Genomic DNA, 13,063 nt, shown 5'->3' with positions numbered 1-13,063 from the left:
GGGCCGCCGCCCCCCTAGGGGGCCTATATATAGAGGGGGGAGGGAGGGCAGCCGCACCCATGCTCTTGGCACCTCCCTCTCCCTCTGCTACACCTCTCCCTCTCGCAGACGCTTGGCGAAGCCCTGCCGAGATCGCTGCTGCATCCACCACCACACCGTCGTGCTGCTGGATCTTCATCAACCTCTCCTTCCCCCTTGATGGATCAATAAGGAGGAGACGTCTCCCTGACCGTACGTGTGTTGAACGCGGAGGTGCCGTCCGTTCGGCGCTAGGATCTCCGGTGATTTGGATCACGACGAGTACGACTCCCTCAACCCCGTTCTCTTGAACGCTTCCGCTTGCGATCTACAAGGGTATGTAGATGCACTCCTCTCTCTCGTTGCTAGATGAACTCATAGATTGATCTTGGTGAAAGCGTAGAATTTTTTTTATTTTCTGCAACGTTACCCAACAGGTGATGCTATATCCGCAGGGCTTCGCCTAAGCACTTCGAAAATATGAGCGAGGGACAAAACTATGGAGGGGGCACTGCACACGGCTAAGAGATTGTCGTGGTTATGTGTGGCACCCCTCCCGCATATATATATATATAGGTGGGGGGAGAGGAGAGCAGCGAGGAGGCACCCCAGGTAGGTCTGAATCCTACTTGGGCTCCTGCCCTAGCCGCGCCCCCTTCCTTATTTGCTCCAGGAAAAAGGGAAAGGGGAGGAGAGGAAGGCAAGGGGGGCCGAATCCCCCCTTTCCTTTTCTCCCTAAGGTCGGCTGACATAGGAGGGGTGTGCCATCCCCTTGTGGTCTGGTGTGCTCCCCTCTTTAGCCCATGTGGCCCATTAACCTCCCGGGGGTGCCCGGAACCCCTTCCGACGATCCAATGACTACCCGATACACTCCGAAACTCTTCTGGTGTCCGAATATCATCGTCCTATATATCAATCTTTACCTCTGGACTATTACGGAGCTCCTCGTCATGTCCGTGATTCTTTCCGGGATTCCAAACAACATTTGGTCACCAAATCATATAACTCATATAACACTATGTCGTCAACGAACGTTAAGCGTGTGGACCCTATGGGTTCAAGAACTATGTGCACATGACCGAGACACCTCTCGGGTCAATAACCAATAGCGTAACCTGGATGCCCATAGTGGCTCCTACATATTCTACGAAGATCTTTATCGGTCGAACCGTAATGACAACATACGCAATTCCCTTTGTCTGTCGGTATGTTACTTGCCCGAGATTTGATCGTCCGTATCTTCATACCTAGTTCAATCTCGTTACCGGCAAGTCTCTTTACTCGCTCCATAATACATCATCTCGTAACTAACTCCTTAGTCATTTGCTTGCAAGCTTGTTGTGATGTGTATTACCGAGAGGGCCCAGAGATACCTCTCTGATACTCAGAGTGACAAATCCCAATCTCGATCCATGCCAACTCAGCAAACACCTTCGGAGATACCTGTAGAGCATATTTATGATCACACGGTTACGTTGTGACATTTAATAGCACACAAGGTATTCCTCCGGTATTCGGAGTTGCATGATCTCATGGTCGAAGGAACATGTATTTGACATTCAAGAAAATAGTAGCAATAAACTGAACGATCATATGCTAAGCTAACAGATGGGTCTTGTCCATCACATAATTCTCCTAATGATGTGATCCCGTTATCAAATGACAACACATGTCTATGGTTAGGAAACCTTAACCATGTTTGATCAACGAGCTAGTCTAGTAGAGGCTCACTAGGGACACGGTATTTGTTTATGTATCCACACATGTATTTAAGTTTTCGGTCAGTACAATTCTAGCATGAATAATAAACCTTTATCATGATTAAGGAAGTATATTAATAACCATTTTATTATTGCCTCTAGGGCATATTTCCATCAGTCTCCCACTTGCACTAGAGTCAATAATCCAGTTCACATCGCCATGTGATTAATACCCATAGTTCAGATCGCCATGTGAGTAACCCCCAAAGAGTTTACTAGAGTCAATAATCTAGTTCACATCACCATGTGACTAACACTCAAAGAGTACTAAGGTGTGATCATGTTTTGCTTTTGTGAGAAGTTTAGTCAACGGGTCTGCCACATTCCGAGCCGTATGTATTTTCTAAATTTCTATGTCTGCAATGCTTTGCATGTAGGTACTCTAGCTAATTGCTCCCACGTTCAATACATATCCAGATTGAGACTCAGAGTCATCTAGATCAGTGTCAAAGCTTGCATCGACGTAACCCTTCACGACGAACTCTTTATCACCTCCACAACCGAGAAACATTTCCTTTGTCCTCTTTAAGGCACCTAAGGATAATTTTGACCGCTTTCCAGTGATCCACTCCTGGATCACTCTTGTATCCCCTTTGCCAGATAAGTGGCAAGGCGCACATCATGTGTGGTACACAACATAGTATATCATATAGAACCTATGGCCGAGGCATAGGGAATGACTTTCATTCTCTCTCTATCTTCTACCATGGTCGGGCTTTGAGTCTTACTCAACTTCACACCTTGCAATACTAGCAAGAACCCTTTCTTTGACTGACCCATTTTTGAACTTCTTCAAAACTTCGTCAAGGTATCTGCTTTGTGAAAGTCCCATTAAGCGTCTCGATCTATCCATATAGATCTTGATGCCCAATATATAAGCAGCTTCACCGAGGTCTTTCATTGAAAAATTCTTATTCAAGTATCCTTTTATGCTATCGAGAAATTCTATATCATTTCCAGTCAATAATATGTCATCCACATATAATATCAGAAATGCTATAGAGCTCCCATTCACTTTCTTGTAAATACAGGCTTCACTGTTAGTCTGCATAAAACCATATGCTTTGATCACCTCATCAAAGCATATATTCCAACTTCGAGATGCTTGCACCAGTCCATAGATGGATCGCTGGAGCTTGCACACTTTGTTAGCACCTTTAGGATAGACAAAACCTTCTGGTTGCATCATATACAACTCTTCTTTAAGATATCCGTTAAGGAATGCTGTTTTGACATCCATTTGCAAGATTTCATAATTATAAAATGCAGCAATTGCTAACATCATTAGGACAAACTTAAGCATCGCTACAGGTGAGAAAGTCTCATCGTAGTCAACCCCTTGAACTTGTCAAAAACCTTTCGCGACAAGTCGAGCTTTGTAGATAGTAACATTACCATCGAGTCTTCTTCTTGAAGATCCATTTATTCTCTATGGCTTGCTGATCATCGGGCAAGTCCACCAAGGTCCACACTTTGTTCTCGTACATGGATCCTATCACAAATTTCATGGCCTCAAGCCATCTGTCGGAATCTTGGATCGTCATAGCTTCTTCATAGCTCGTAGGTTCGCTGTTGTCCAACAACATGACTTCTAGGATAGGATTACCGTACCACTCTGGTGCAGAACATGTTCTGGTCGACCTACAAAGTTTAGTAGTAACTTGATCTGAAGTTTCATGATCATTATCATTTGCTTCCTCTCTGGTTGGTGTAGGCATCACAGGAACAACTTTCTTTGATGTACTACTTTCCAATTCGAGAGAAGGTACAACTACCTCATCAAGTTCTACTTTCCTCCCACTCACTTCTTTTGAGAGAAACTCTTTCTCTAAAAAGGACCCATTCTTAGCAACAAAGATTTTTGTCTTCGGATCTGTGGTAGAAGGTATACCCAATAGTTTCCTTAGGGTATCCTATGAAGACGCACTTCTCCAATTTAGGTTCGAGCTTACTAGGCTGAAGCCTTTTTGACATAAGCGTCGCATCCCCAAACTTTAAAAAATGACAGCTTAGGTTTCTTGCCAAACCATAGTTCATATGGTGTCGTCTCAATGGATTTAGACAGTGCCCTATTTAACGTGAATGCGGTTGTCTCTAATGCATAACCCCAAAATGATAGTGGTAAACTGGTAAGAAACATCATAGAACGCACCATATCACTACAGGAATCAGGAACTTTGCCGTCAACCATGGCTGACGGCAAAGGCATGCCTGGCGGATGGCAAAGGCCTTTGCCGTCAGCCAGCAGACGACAAAACATCCAGCTGAACAGGCTATGGCAAAGGGCTCTTTGCCGTCTGCTAGCAAACGACAAAGATGCAAAGGTCTTTGTCGTCCGCTAGCAGACGGCAAAGGGCCTGGACGGCACACGTGTCAGCTTAGGTCCATTAAGGGGTTAACGACGTGCTTTGTCGTCCGCTACCGGACGACAAAGATGCAAAGGTCTTTGCCGTCCGCCAGCCGACGCCAAAGATGCAAAGGTCATTGTCGTCTGCCAGTAGACGACAAAGCAAAAAACAAGCAAAAAACAGCAGCTGACATTGGGCACTATGTCAATATGTTAGTCCCAGAAAATGATATAAAGTTTCTGTAAAATGATTGTAAAACATTCAAGAATGATAATATAACAACATGGAACAATAAAAAATTATAGATACGTTGGAGACATATCAGTACTCATTGTTGCTTTGTTATCTCTTGTGTTTTGAGCTTCTGTATTCGAGCCCTCGAGGCCCCTGGCTTGGAATATAAAGCATGTGTTATTTTAATTTGTGTCTAGAGTTGTGTTGTGATATCTTCCCGTGAGTCCCTGATCTTGATCGTACACATTTACGTGTATGATTAATATACGATTGAATCGGGGGTGTCACAATGTTTACCTGTACTTAACTAAATCTTCTCTGTATTTGTTCCTGTACCGAACCAGAGTTCATTTCTGAACCTGAATAGCTTCCTTTCTCCTCTGTCTGCCGAGGTGGGCTTGTTTCCTCCTGAAATGAGCCTTAGTTGGGCTAAAGAATCACGTGGTTTGGCAATTTGTGCACATAGAGAGGTATCTCACTTAGCAACCATTGGATCAGAAAGGGAGGGCATCCATGAGGGGAAAGGTAGAGGTTGTCTTTGATATGACATGAATCTGCACCCCTTCATACAGGACCAACCAGTACAACATCCTTGCCACGTAAGCCTTCAGTTACTAGCTAAGAGACCCACTACAATCTGGCCTCACGAGCACCCTCTCTCGCTGATTCAGCACTCTCGCAAGTCACGCGGAACTTTCCTCCCCTTCCTCCTTTAATTCCCAACCCATCATGTGCCTCCCCCCGGTCTGCCTTCCCGCCCCTGGACAATTTTTGCCACCGGTGAGACCTCCTAGGCTCTCATGTGATCTCATCCTGTCGCCGCTAACACATGTACTTGTGTCCAACAACCGGGTGGCTACTCGACTCCTTCCACCTGTCGGTTGATTCATTTGGGAGGAAGAGATGGGAAGGATAGTGCGTGTGGTGGCTATTGGGAAGAGAGAAGGCAGGGGACCATGAAAGATTCGCAGCATAATGAGCGCTCGATAGTTCAGTTCGTTTCGGCTCGTGCTTGTTAGTTAATGAACCAAGTCAAACAATGTTTTTTGCTCGTTAAAATTAACCAACTTAACAAGCAAGCAAATGAGTTTCACGAGCTAACTCGTTTAGCTCGCTAATTTTCAAAAGTTTGACATGAGACCCCTAATTCAAATCAGCCCACTAACAAAAGAGTTGCTAGTTAGCCCAGCCTAGGGCCCGACACCCCAGCCCACTAACAAAAGAGTTGCTAGTTAGCCCAGCCTAGGGCCCAACACCCCAGCCCACTTCGGCACATCTCCTAGACCTAGGAGCTAGCCGCCAGCAGACCCTAGAGTCAACCACGAACCAGCCGCCGGGAACCAAACGTCCTTGTTAAATTTATGCCGTTGTGAATTTTTGATGGGATCATGTGATTCTTCTATGTTGTTTATTACCTTTACATCCTTGTTTAATCTATTCCATCATGAATCTTTTATCGGATCATGTGATTCTTCTACATTGTTTATTACCTTAACGAGCACTCGTGAACACTCACGAGCTTAACGAGCCCATAACAAACCGAGCTGAACAGACGTTTTCACTCGTTAATATTAACAAGCTTAATGATAATGAGCTTAATGATAACGAGCTGAACGAGCCGATCAGCTCGCTAATCTAGCCCTAGATGTTGTCGACGGGAGAGAGAGGGGACCATGCTATGGGGGGGGGGGTTGGAGATGAACTACCAACCGCGTTACCCCTACCTGGAGAAATCACAGGTGGTGCAAACTTCTCGCCATCGGCCCGGATTTGAAGATATTTTTGTCTTCGTGGTTCAAAGTTAAGCAGGTGAGCCTTGCATCATATTTTCGTTCAGTGACTTTGTGATTGGTGTCCATGCTGATTCGTTTGCCAATATTCTCCCAACGACACTTGTCACAAGGCGGGTGAAACATCACAAATAACACACACTTCGTAGTGTTTACATTAATTGTGACATCAAAATGAGTGATGCACGTAATTATCATTTACAATGAAAATGACAATGTAGTGTACACTAATGTCTTATTGAAAATGTTAGTAATTTATTGACCATCTAGTAAATGCAGTAACAAGTGTGTGGTTCTTGTAAAGGGACCAAGATGAGCAGCTTTGGAAAGAACTACAACATTCCTTATCATCCATGATTCTTGATAAGTCTCTACATGACACATACGTTTGGATGAGGAAAACCTGTTGTCCATTGGAGTGGGCTCATAGGCCCCATATATGTTGGCCTAGATCTAGGCCCATAACAAATGAAAGAAACACGAGTAAACATCCAAAGGAGATGACATATACTTGCCTGAACATATATCTATTGCCCATCTCTCTCGCTCCCTCACCCTACAAGAGTGCCTCCTGTTGGGGTTTCTCCCACAGTTTTCCCCGCCGCCGCTGCCAACCGCTACCTTGGATCGCCACCATGGCTACTTCCACCGCCACCTCCCTGCCCCGGATCATCACCGTCGATGTCGTCGCCATCCATATCCTTATATACATGTATATTCCACACATATGTTCCCCTACCTTATCTCTTTTTTGGTTTATTCGAGTTCCTTGGTTTGTTTTCATGACTAACCAGATCTTCGAGTAGCTTGCTCATGTCTCATGGTGGTTTCCTTTTATTTCTTCTCTAGTGCATCCTTGGTGCCTTGGGCAATTCCAAATCCGTTTGCTCATGAGAATTAGGTTTTCCATTTTTTTTGGTTGTTGTTTGATGCTCCAACTTCTCTCCGAAAGAATTGCAATTTCTTGCAAGGAGTCAAAGGGCATGATCTTATGGCGTTTCCCATTTCAGATTCTTTCCATTTCTGAATGTTTTCCTCTTTTTTTGGCACTTTTAAAAAATGTAGTATTAACTTTTGGTTTTTTGTCTCAACCTTTGGAATTTGAGAACTTTCTGTTTTTTGTAACTTTCAAGTTTTCGACTTTCGGTATTTTAAAAATTGAAGATGCAACTTTTGGTATTCTAAATTGTTCATACTTTGATCTTAAAAAAACGAACTTTCAGATAATCAAACTTGTGACCCCCACCTTTTATGGTCTTTTTGAAGAAAAACTAGAAAAAAATGAAATACCTGTGCGGCCCCACTTGGAACTATCTATGCGCATGTAGAGCCTCATCCTTATTACCCGTGTGGCCCCACATGGATGGCCCCTTTCATACTCAACTCCCCCGGCAAAGCCGACATGACTGCGCCCAGCCTGTCAGCATGTTGTCCACGCGCAAAGGATTTTGTTCGGTATGTTGTTTCTTATTTCCACTCTTTTTCTCCCACTATTCTCCTCCTGCACCCCTAATATGTTCTATGCATGAAAAATCATATGGATGTAACCATAGTAAACACATACGCTTGTAGGTTCACCAGCTATGTTGTAATCTCCTTTTAGTTCAATTAAGGTACCCCTCCAATCATATTACTTGTCGCTCAAATTGATGCATCTAGAACTGAAATACGTCTAGATACATTCTCTTCAGTGACAAGTACGGAGTAATATGGATCGGATGGAGCACTATTTACCTTAGGAAAAATTACCTTAAGAAAAATTATGTTGATACATATAAACCGTTTAGCCCTTACTTTTAAACATAAGAGAATTCTTTTATGTTGAGAAATAATAACTACCTCCTCCATTCACAGATATAAGATGTTTTAAGTTTTTTCTGAATTGAATGTATGTAGACATGTTTTGGTGTATTTGTTCATTCATTTCAGTTTGAATGTAGTCCATGCTGAAATATCCAAAAACATCTTAGACGAAGGATCTGACTTGAGGTCACGAGGAGAACATGCTGCGAACGGAATGGGCTCTAGGCCCAAACACATCGGCCTACGGTCCGGGCCATAGAAAACACGAGGCAAAGCATCCAAACCCGTCGCCGAATTATTTATCTCTCCTCTCCGTCTCTCTCTCGTCCCCCTCTCCCACCTACCAAACGTATTAGGGTTTCTCCCAGGGTTTTTCCCCGCGCCGCCGCTGCCGCCGCCACCCCGCTCCTCCGGATCGCCGCCATGGCAGCCGCAGCCGCCGCCGCCGACCGTATCCTTACACCTACATATATTCCGCACCTCTGTCCCCCCTGCCTTCTCTCGTTTTTTTGCTTTTTTTTTCGAGTTATCTGGTTGGTTTCTGACGGCTGGTCGGATCTCCGGCAAGTTTGCTCGGGTCTTCCGGTAGTTTGCTTGATTTCTTCGCTCCATTGCATCCCCCTGGCGCTCTGGACGATTCCAAGCCGATTTACTTGCTAGAATTATTAGTTTTTATTTCTTGCGGCTGTTGTCCGCTGCTCCCGCTTTCTCCTCGAAAGGCGTGTGATTCCTGCGAGGAGCGTGATCTCGTGGTGTTTTTGACCGTGCCGTTTCTTCGCTGGAAACTCGAATCTTTGCTCCGAATCTCTAGTCCACGCTTGTGTCAGTTTCCCTTGACCGCGCTTGCTGCAGAGGCTACCAATTTGCTGCAGAAGCTATCCCTTGATGCCAAGACTGAAGCCATCGACGCGCCGGCGGCGAAGGAGAAGGTGTGATCCGCTGCTCTCTGCAACACAATATCGCATCTTATTGAATCACCGTGTGCTGAACCTATCTCTTTGCCCGCTTTCTACTTTAGGCGTCCGGAGGGCTGGGCGGCAAGCTGAATGGTGTTGCGGCGACTCGCAACCCACGGGCGGCCGAGCAGTGGGCAAATCCACAGGATTACAGCGATGCGAGCATGTATTATGGCGCCTACCCTGCTGCTTACTATTGCGCAGGTGAAGCACTATGCCAATTGTGATACTCCTATTTAGTTTATGTTGTTTCTGGTGAATTAGTAACATGATTGCAATTTTATACTGAATCACACTGCATTGTTTTAATGATTTACCCTGTATATGGATGATTGTGTAGTATTTGTCACTTACAAGCACAATTACATAGACTGGATCTTGGTATAAATATTATTGACACCGTTTTTTTTCCGTTGCAGGCTGGGGTGATTATTCCATGTACTTGAATCAGGATGGAGTGGAAACACCTGCCGCTGTGAGTATTACACCTCCGGCATCACAAGGTTTTTGTCAATTGCAATTGACTGGCCCTCTTTGGATTGACACGTTAAATATTGGTTTTCAGGGTGCCTATGGTGACATGTACTGCTATCCTCAATATGGGCATGATGGTCAGATGTATGGGTCACAGCAATATCAGTACCCATCATCATACCACCAGCCCCAGAATACTGCCAGTAAGCCACAATACAAGTCTAAAACTGACAAGCTAGCCCCATCAAAGGATATTTCCTCTGCTGTTGCTGATCCGCTGCCTGCTGTAGTCAGTGCTCCCAAAGCCACTTCAAACAGCGTTGATGAGGTAAAAGGTCTGAAGAAGACATCCACACCACTGAACCCGAGTGGGAACAATGGTAGTTACCTGAACCAAAGTAGCAGACCAGCTTATCCATGGTACGGTGGCCAAATCTACCAGGGAAAACAGCAGAAGCCTTCTAGTGGCAATCCTACTTCAACCGATTCAAATCCTAAAAGCAAGGTTCAGTCGAAGAATCAGAATACCCAACCTCTTCCTCCTCTAATGGTATGTACTGTTGCTGCCACTAAACCTGTTGTTTTATTTATTGATCATTTCTCAAAAGCTTGTGCCACAGAATATTAGTAACTCTTAAGCATTGGTGTTTAATGTCTGCACCTCTGTGGCTTGCCGAATGCTTGTGCTTTACTGAGTTTGATTCCTGCCATGTCACCTTGCACTTTGACTGCTTCTGTTGGTTGGTGAATTCAACATAACCTGTAGCTGTATTAATTTGTACATTTAGATACTGATTTTTTAAAATGGAATTATTTGCAGAGTTTACCTAACTCACCGTTGGCTTCAATGTATGCTGCTAATGGAATGTACAACAGCAGTGCCTATGGTGGCTTTTGGTATGGATCCCAATTTTATGGGCCAGGAATGTATGGTGGGTGGAATAATCTGTCGGATGGAAAATACAAGCCCCGAGGGAGGACAGCATATGGATCGTATGGATTCCCCAATGAAAACTTGGATGGTTTGAATGAGTTGAAGAGAGGACCACGGAGTGGACTCTCTAATAACCAACATGGCTTTGTACCTGCTGCTGCGACAGCTGTCAAAGCACAGGATGTTTCTGCTACTGATGGCTCTAATGCAGTTGTGCAGGATCAGTACAACGGGTCTGACTTAGCTGACACTTACGAAAATGCCAAGTTCTTTATTATTAAGTCATACAGCGAGGATGATGTTCACAAGAGCATCAAGTACAATGTTTGGGCCAGCACACCTAATGGAAATAGAAAGCTTGACAGTGCTTATCTAGAAGCTAAATCTGGCAATTCTCCTGTGTTCCTTCTCTTCTCTGTAAGTTTTCAGATCTTGTGCTCTTTTTAGAAGTCTTGCATTATCAACAAGTTTGTGGTAAGCTGACGAGTATGATGTTCTTTTTCAGGTTAACACCAGTGGGCAGTTTGTTGGTCTCGCTGAGATGGTTGGCCAGGTTGATTTTGACAAGACGGTGGAACACTGGCAGCAAGACAAGTGGACTGGTTGTTTCCCTGTCAAGTGGCACATTGTCAAGGATATTCCCAACAACTTGTTAAAGCATATCATTCTCGAGTATAATGAAAACAAACCTGTGACAAACAGCAGAGATACACAGGAGGTGAGAATAGTGCCTGTACATTTCATTGTTGAAACACCAAGAAGCCATAATAAGTCTGATGCATGCTGCTGTTATTATGACATCTTTATAGGTGTTCGCAAATTTTGCATGCTGGTGTCAAACTGTGCTTAATGTCTTTCTTTCCCATACCTACTGCAGGTCAAGCTCGAGCAAGGCCTTCAGGTGTTGAAGATTTTCAAGGATCATGTCTCCAAAACATCCATCCTGGATGACTTCAGCTTTTATGATAACCGTGAGAAGATAATGCAAGAGAGGAAATCACAGCGGCAGCATCAACTGAAGAAGGTAAATACATAGCACGTTAGTTTAGGTTGTTGGTGCGAGCCTCTTAGATCTGGTGAAGGGTAATTCTTTGTGCTAGCTTACATTGTAGTTAAATGCCATTCTAGAGTGTTCCTAGTTTTTTTGTGTGGTGTGAGCACTGTTTTAGCCATCTTCCTTGTAAAGTGTAAGGACTTCCATTTTCCGCTTTGGTAGTTTGCATGACCTCCTTTCAGCCTTGAGTCCTTTCCCTGATTCAATCAACTTGTCACCTATTAGAAAGGCTGAAGTTGTTAAAACTGTCATGTTACTCATCAAACTTCTTTTATTGATTATTATGCAGATCACGAGTCCGAAGCTGCTGCCTACTGTTGACAACACTGAAAATGATTCCGGCAATGCGCAGGAATCGCAGAAGCCTGAAGTTACCGGAGAGAACAAATCTGCGGCGGAAGACAATGTGGTGGCGGCTGCCGCGAGTGGCGTTGCCCCGGAAGATGCTAACCCCACAGCCGCAAGCTTGGCTGTCGCAAATGGCTGCTGATTTTTTTGTCTGTCGAGTTGTGAGTAAGGTGACATGACAGCTTGGGAGTTTTGGAGGAGGCTGGCGCGGTTCAGCTGTTGGAGGCAATCAGGGCTCTGTTGGGGTTCCGTAGGTGTTTTTGCAGAAAGTTTGAGGCATATGATTAGGTTTCTCTTGAGATTTCCCCCCTGTATTAGTATTTCTCTATCTTGGAGTTGAGTTCGGCTGGTAGGAGATAGAGATCATCATTTGTTGATCTGGGGTGGTGGTGTGTTGTCTTTTTTTATCTTGTCGTCGGTAGAAAATGTACCTAGGTGTGGTGATTTGTACTGGTTTTGCAAGAAGTAACTTGTCTGTTTCAGTGTTTATGTACTATGTGTCAGATGCGTCTCATGTTTTCTTCAACAATCTTCTCCTACGTTGAGCTTTCAGTTTTCGAAAAATAATAACCTGAAGTGGTGTGAGAAGTTCTAAAATTTTCTGAAAAATGAGTGTAATTGCACATGTTTTTTTCTTCAGAAAAACCTATATCTTTCAAATATAACATCTAAAATGTTTAAGAATTTTGGAACCTCCCCTTTACATTTTCAAAACCGTGAAAGTTCTTCTCATTTTGGATATAACAGACTGTAGAAGTTCTGAACTCTCTTCAATTATCGGGTAGAAGAAACAAAACGTACTCAGGCTGTCACGCATGGTATTCAGCTGATACCGTGTCCAAGAAACTTTTGGTGAACAATTTTGTCTTTTTACACAAACAAAAATGAAATTCTTAGAACCACATGTTATTTCTCTTTTTTACAAGTGTATAGGAGGGTACTCCCTCCGTAAAGAAATATAAGAGTGTTTAGATGACTAATGTCATTTTGGAGTTAATCTATTTTTTTAGCAGTAGTTTTTGTTGTTAAGTTTTGGAGCAGTGGGTCGCCTTTTTTTTAACAGTAGATCACCTGAAGTTCTTTAGCACCTCACAAGTCAGTCACAGATCCAACGTGTGCACCTTCTAAAGAAAAGAAGATGAAAACTTGTTCACGGAAGAGGGCCGCGCGATCAATCTACGGACAGCAGTAAAGCACAGAAATTAAACCCATTAATAAGGGGGGAAGGAAGGGCAAGCAACCAGCTATACCAAGTGGCACCACAAATGAAAATGAGTTTTCTTTTTTCAAGATAGATGTGAAGGTCACATGTCGGCTCTGTTTGGATACTCTAACTCGGTTAGA

The 13,063-nt window shown here is 43.9% G+C and overlaps 1 protein-coding gene across 2 annotated transcripts; it reads left to right on the top strand.

Annotated features, from left to right (window-relative positions):
• Window positions 1-8,188: 8,188 nt before the first annotated feature.
• Window positions 8,189-12,208, top strand: LOC123113626 (YTH domain-containing protein ECT3). 2 transcript variants are annotated; one of them, XM_044534926.1, is made up of 10 exons: window positions 8,237-8,404; window positions 8,806-8,882; window positions 8,972-9,113; window positions 9,329-9,384; window positions 9,475-9,586; window positions 9,674-9,933; window positions 10,204-10,734; window positions 10,823-11,035; window positions 11,195-11,341; window positions 11,661-12,208. In XM_044534926.1, the coding sequence occupies exons 1-10, from the start codon at window positions 8,377-8,379 to the stop codon at window positions 11,859-11,861; spliced, it is 1,767 nt and encodes a 588-aa protein (XP_044390861.1). In that variant the 5' UTR covers window positions 8,237-8,376; the 3' UTR covers window positions 11,862-12,208. The 2 variants fall into 2 exon arrangements, with proteins under 2 accessions (XP_044390860.1, XP_044390861.1); XM_044534925.1 differs by having other exon boundaries at window positions 8,189-8,404; window positions 9,475-9,933.
• The last annotated feature ends 855 nt before the right edge of the window (window positions 12,209-13,063 follow it).

The sequence above is a fragment of the Triticum aestivum genome, chromosome 5B (genome assembly GCF_018294505.1).
Source record: "Triticum aestivum cultivar Chinese Spring chromosome 5B, IWGSC CS RefSeq v2.1, whole genome shotgun sequence".
Lineage (NCBI taxonomy): Eukaryota > Viridiplantae > Streptophyta > Magnoliopsida > Poales > Poaceae > Triticum > Triticum aestivum.
The sequence above is the reverse complement of the archived record's forward strand: the minus strand, read 5'-3'. Positions and strand labels throughout refer to the sequence as shown.

Excerpts from the sequence above, each read along its gene's own strand:
- LOC123113626 (XM_044534925.1), top strand. The coding sequence starts at position 8,377 with ATGGCAGCCGCAGCCGCCGCCGCCGACC. Across the intron at positions 8,405-8,805 it reads CGCAGCCGCCGCCGCCGACC|AGGCTACCAATTTGCTGCAG; the intron begins GTATCCTTACAC and ends CGCTTGCTGCAG. Across the intron at positions 9,934-10,203 it reads AACCTCTTCCTCCTCTAATG|AGTTTACCTAACTCACCGTT; the intron begins GTATGTACTGTT and ends AATTATTTGCAG.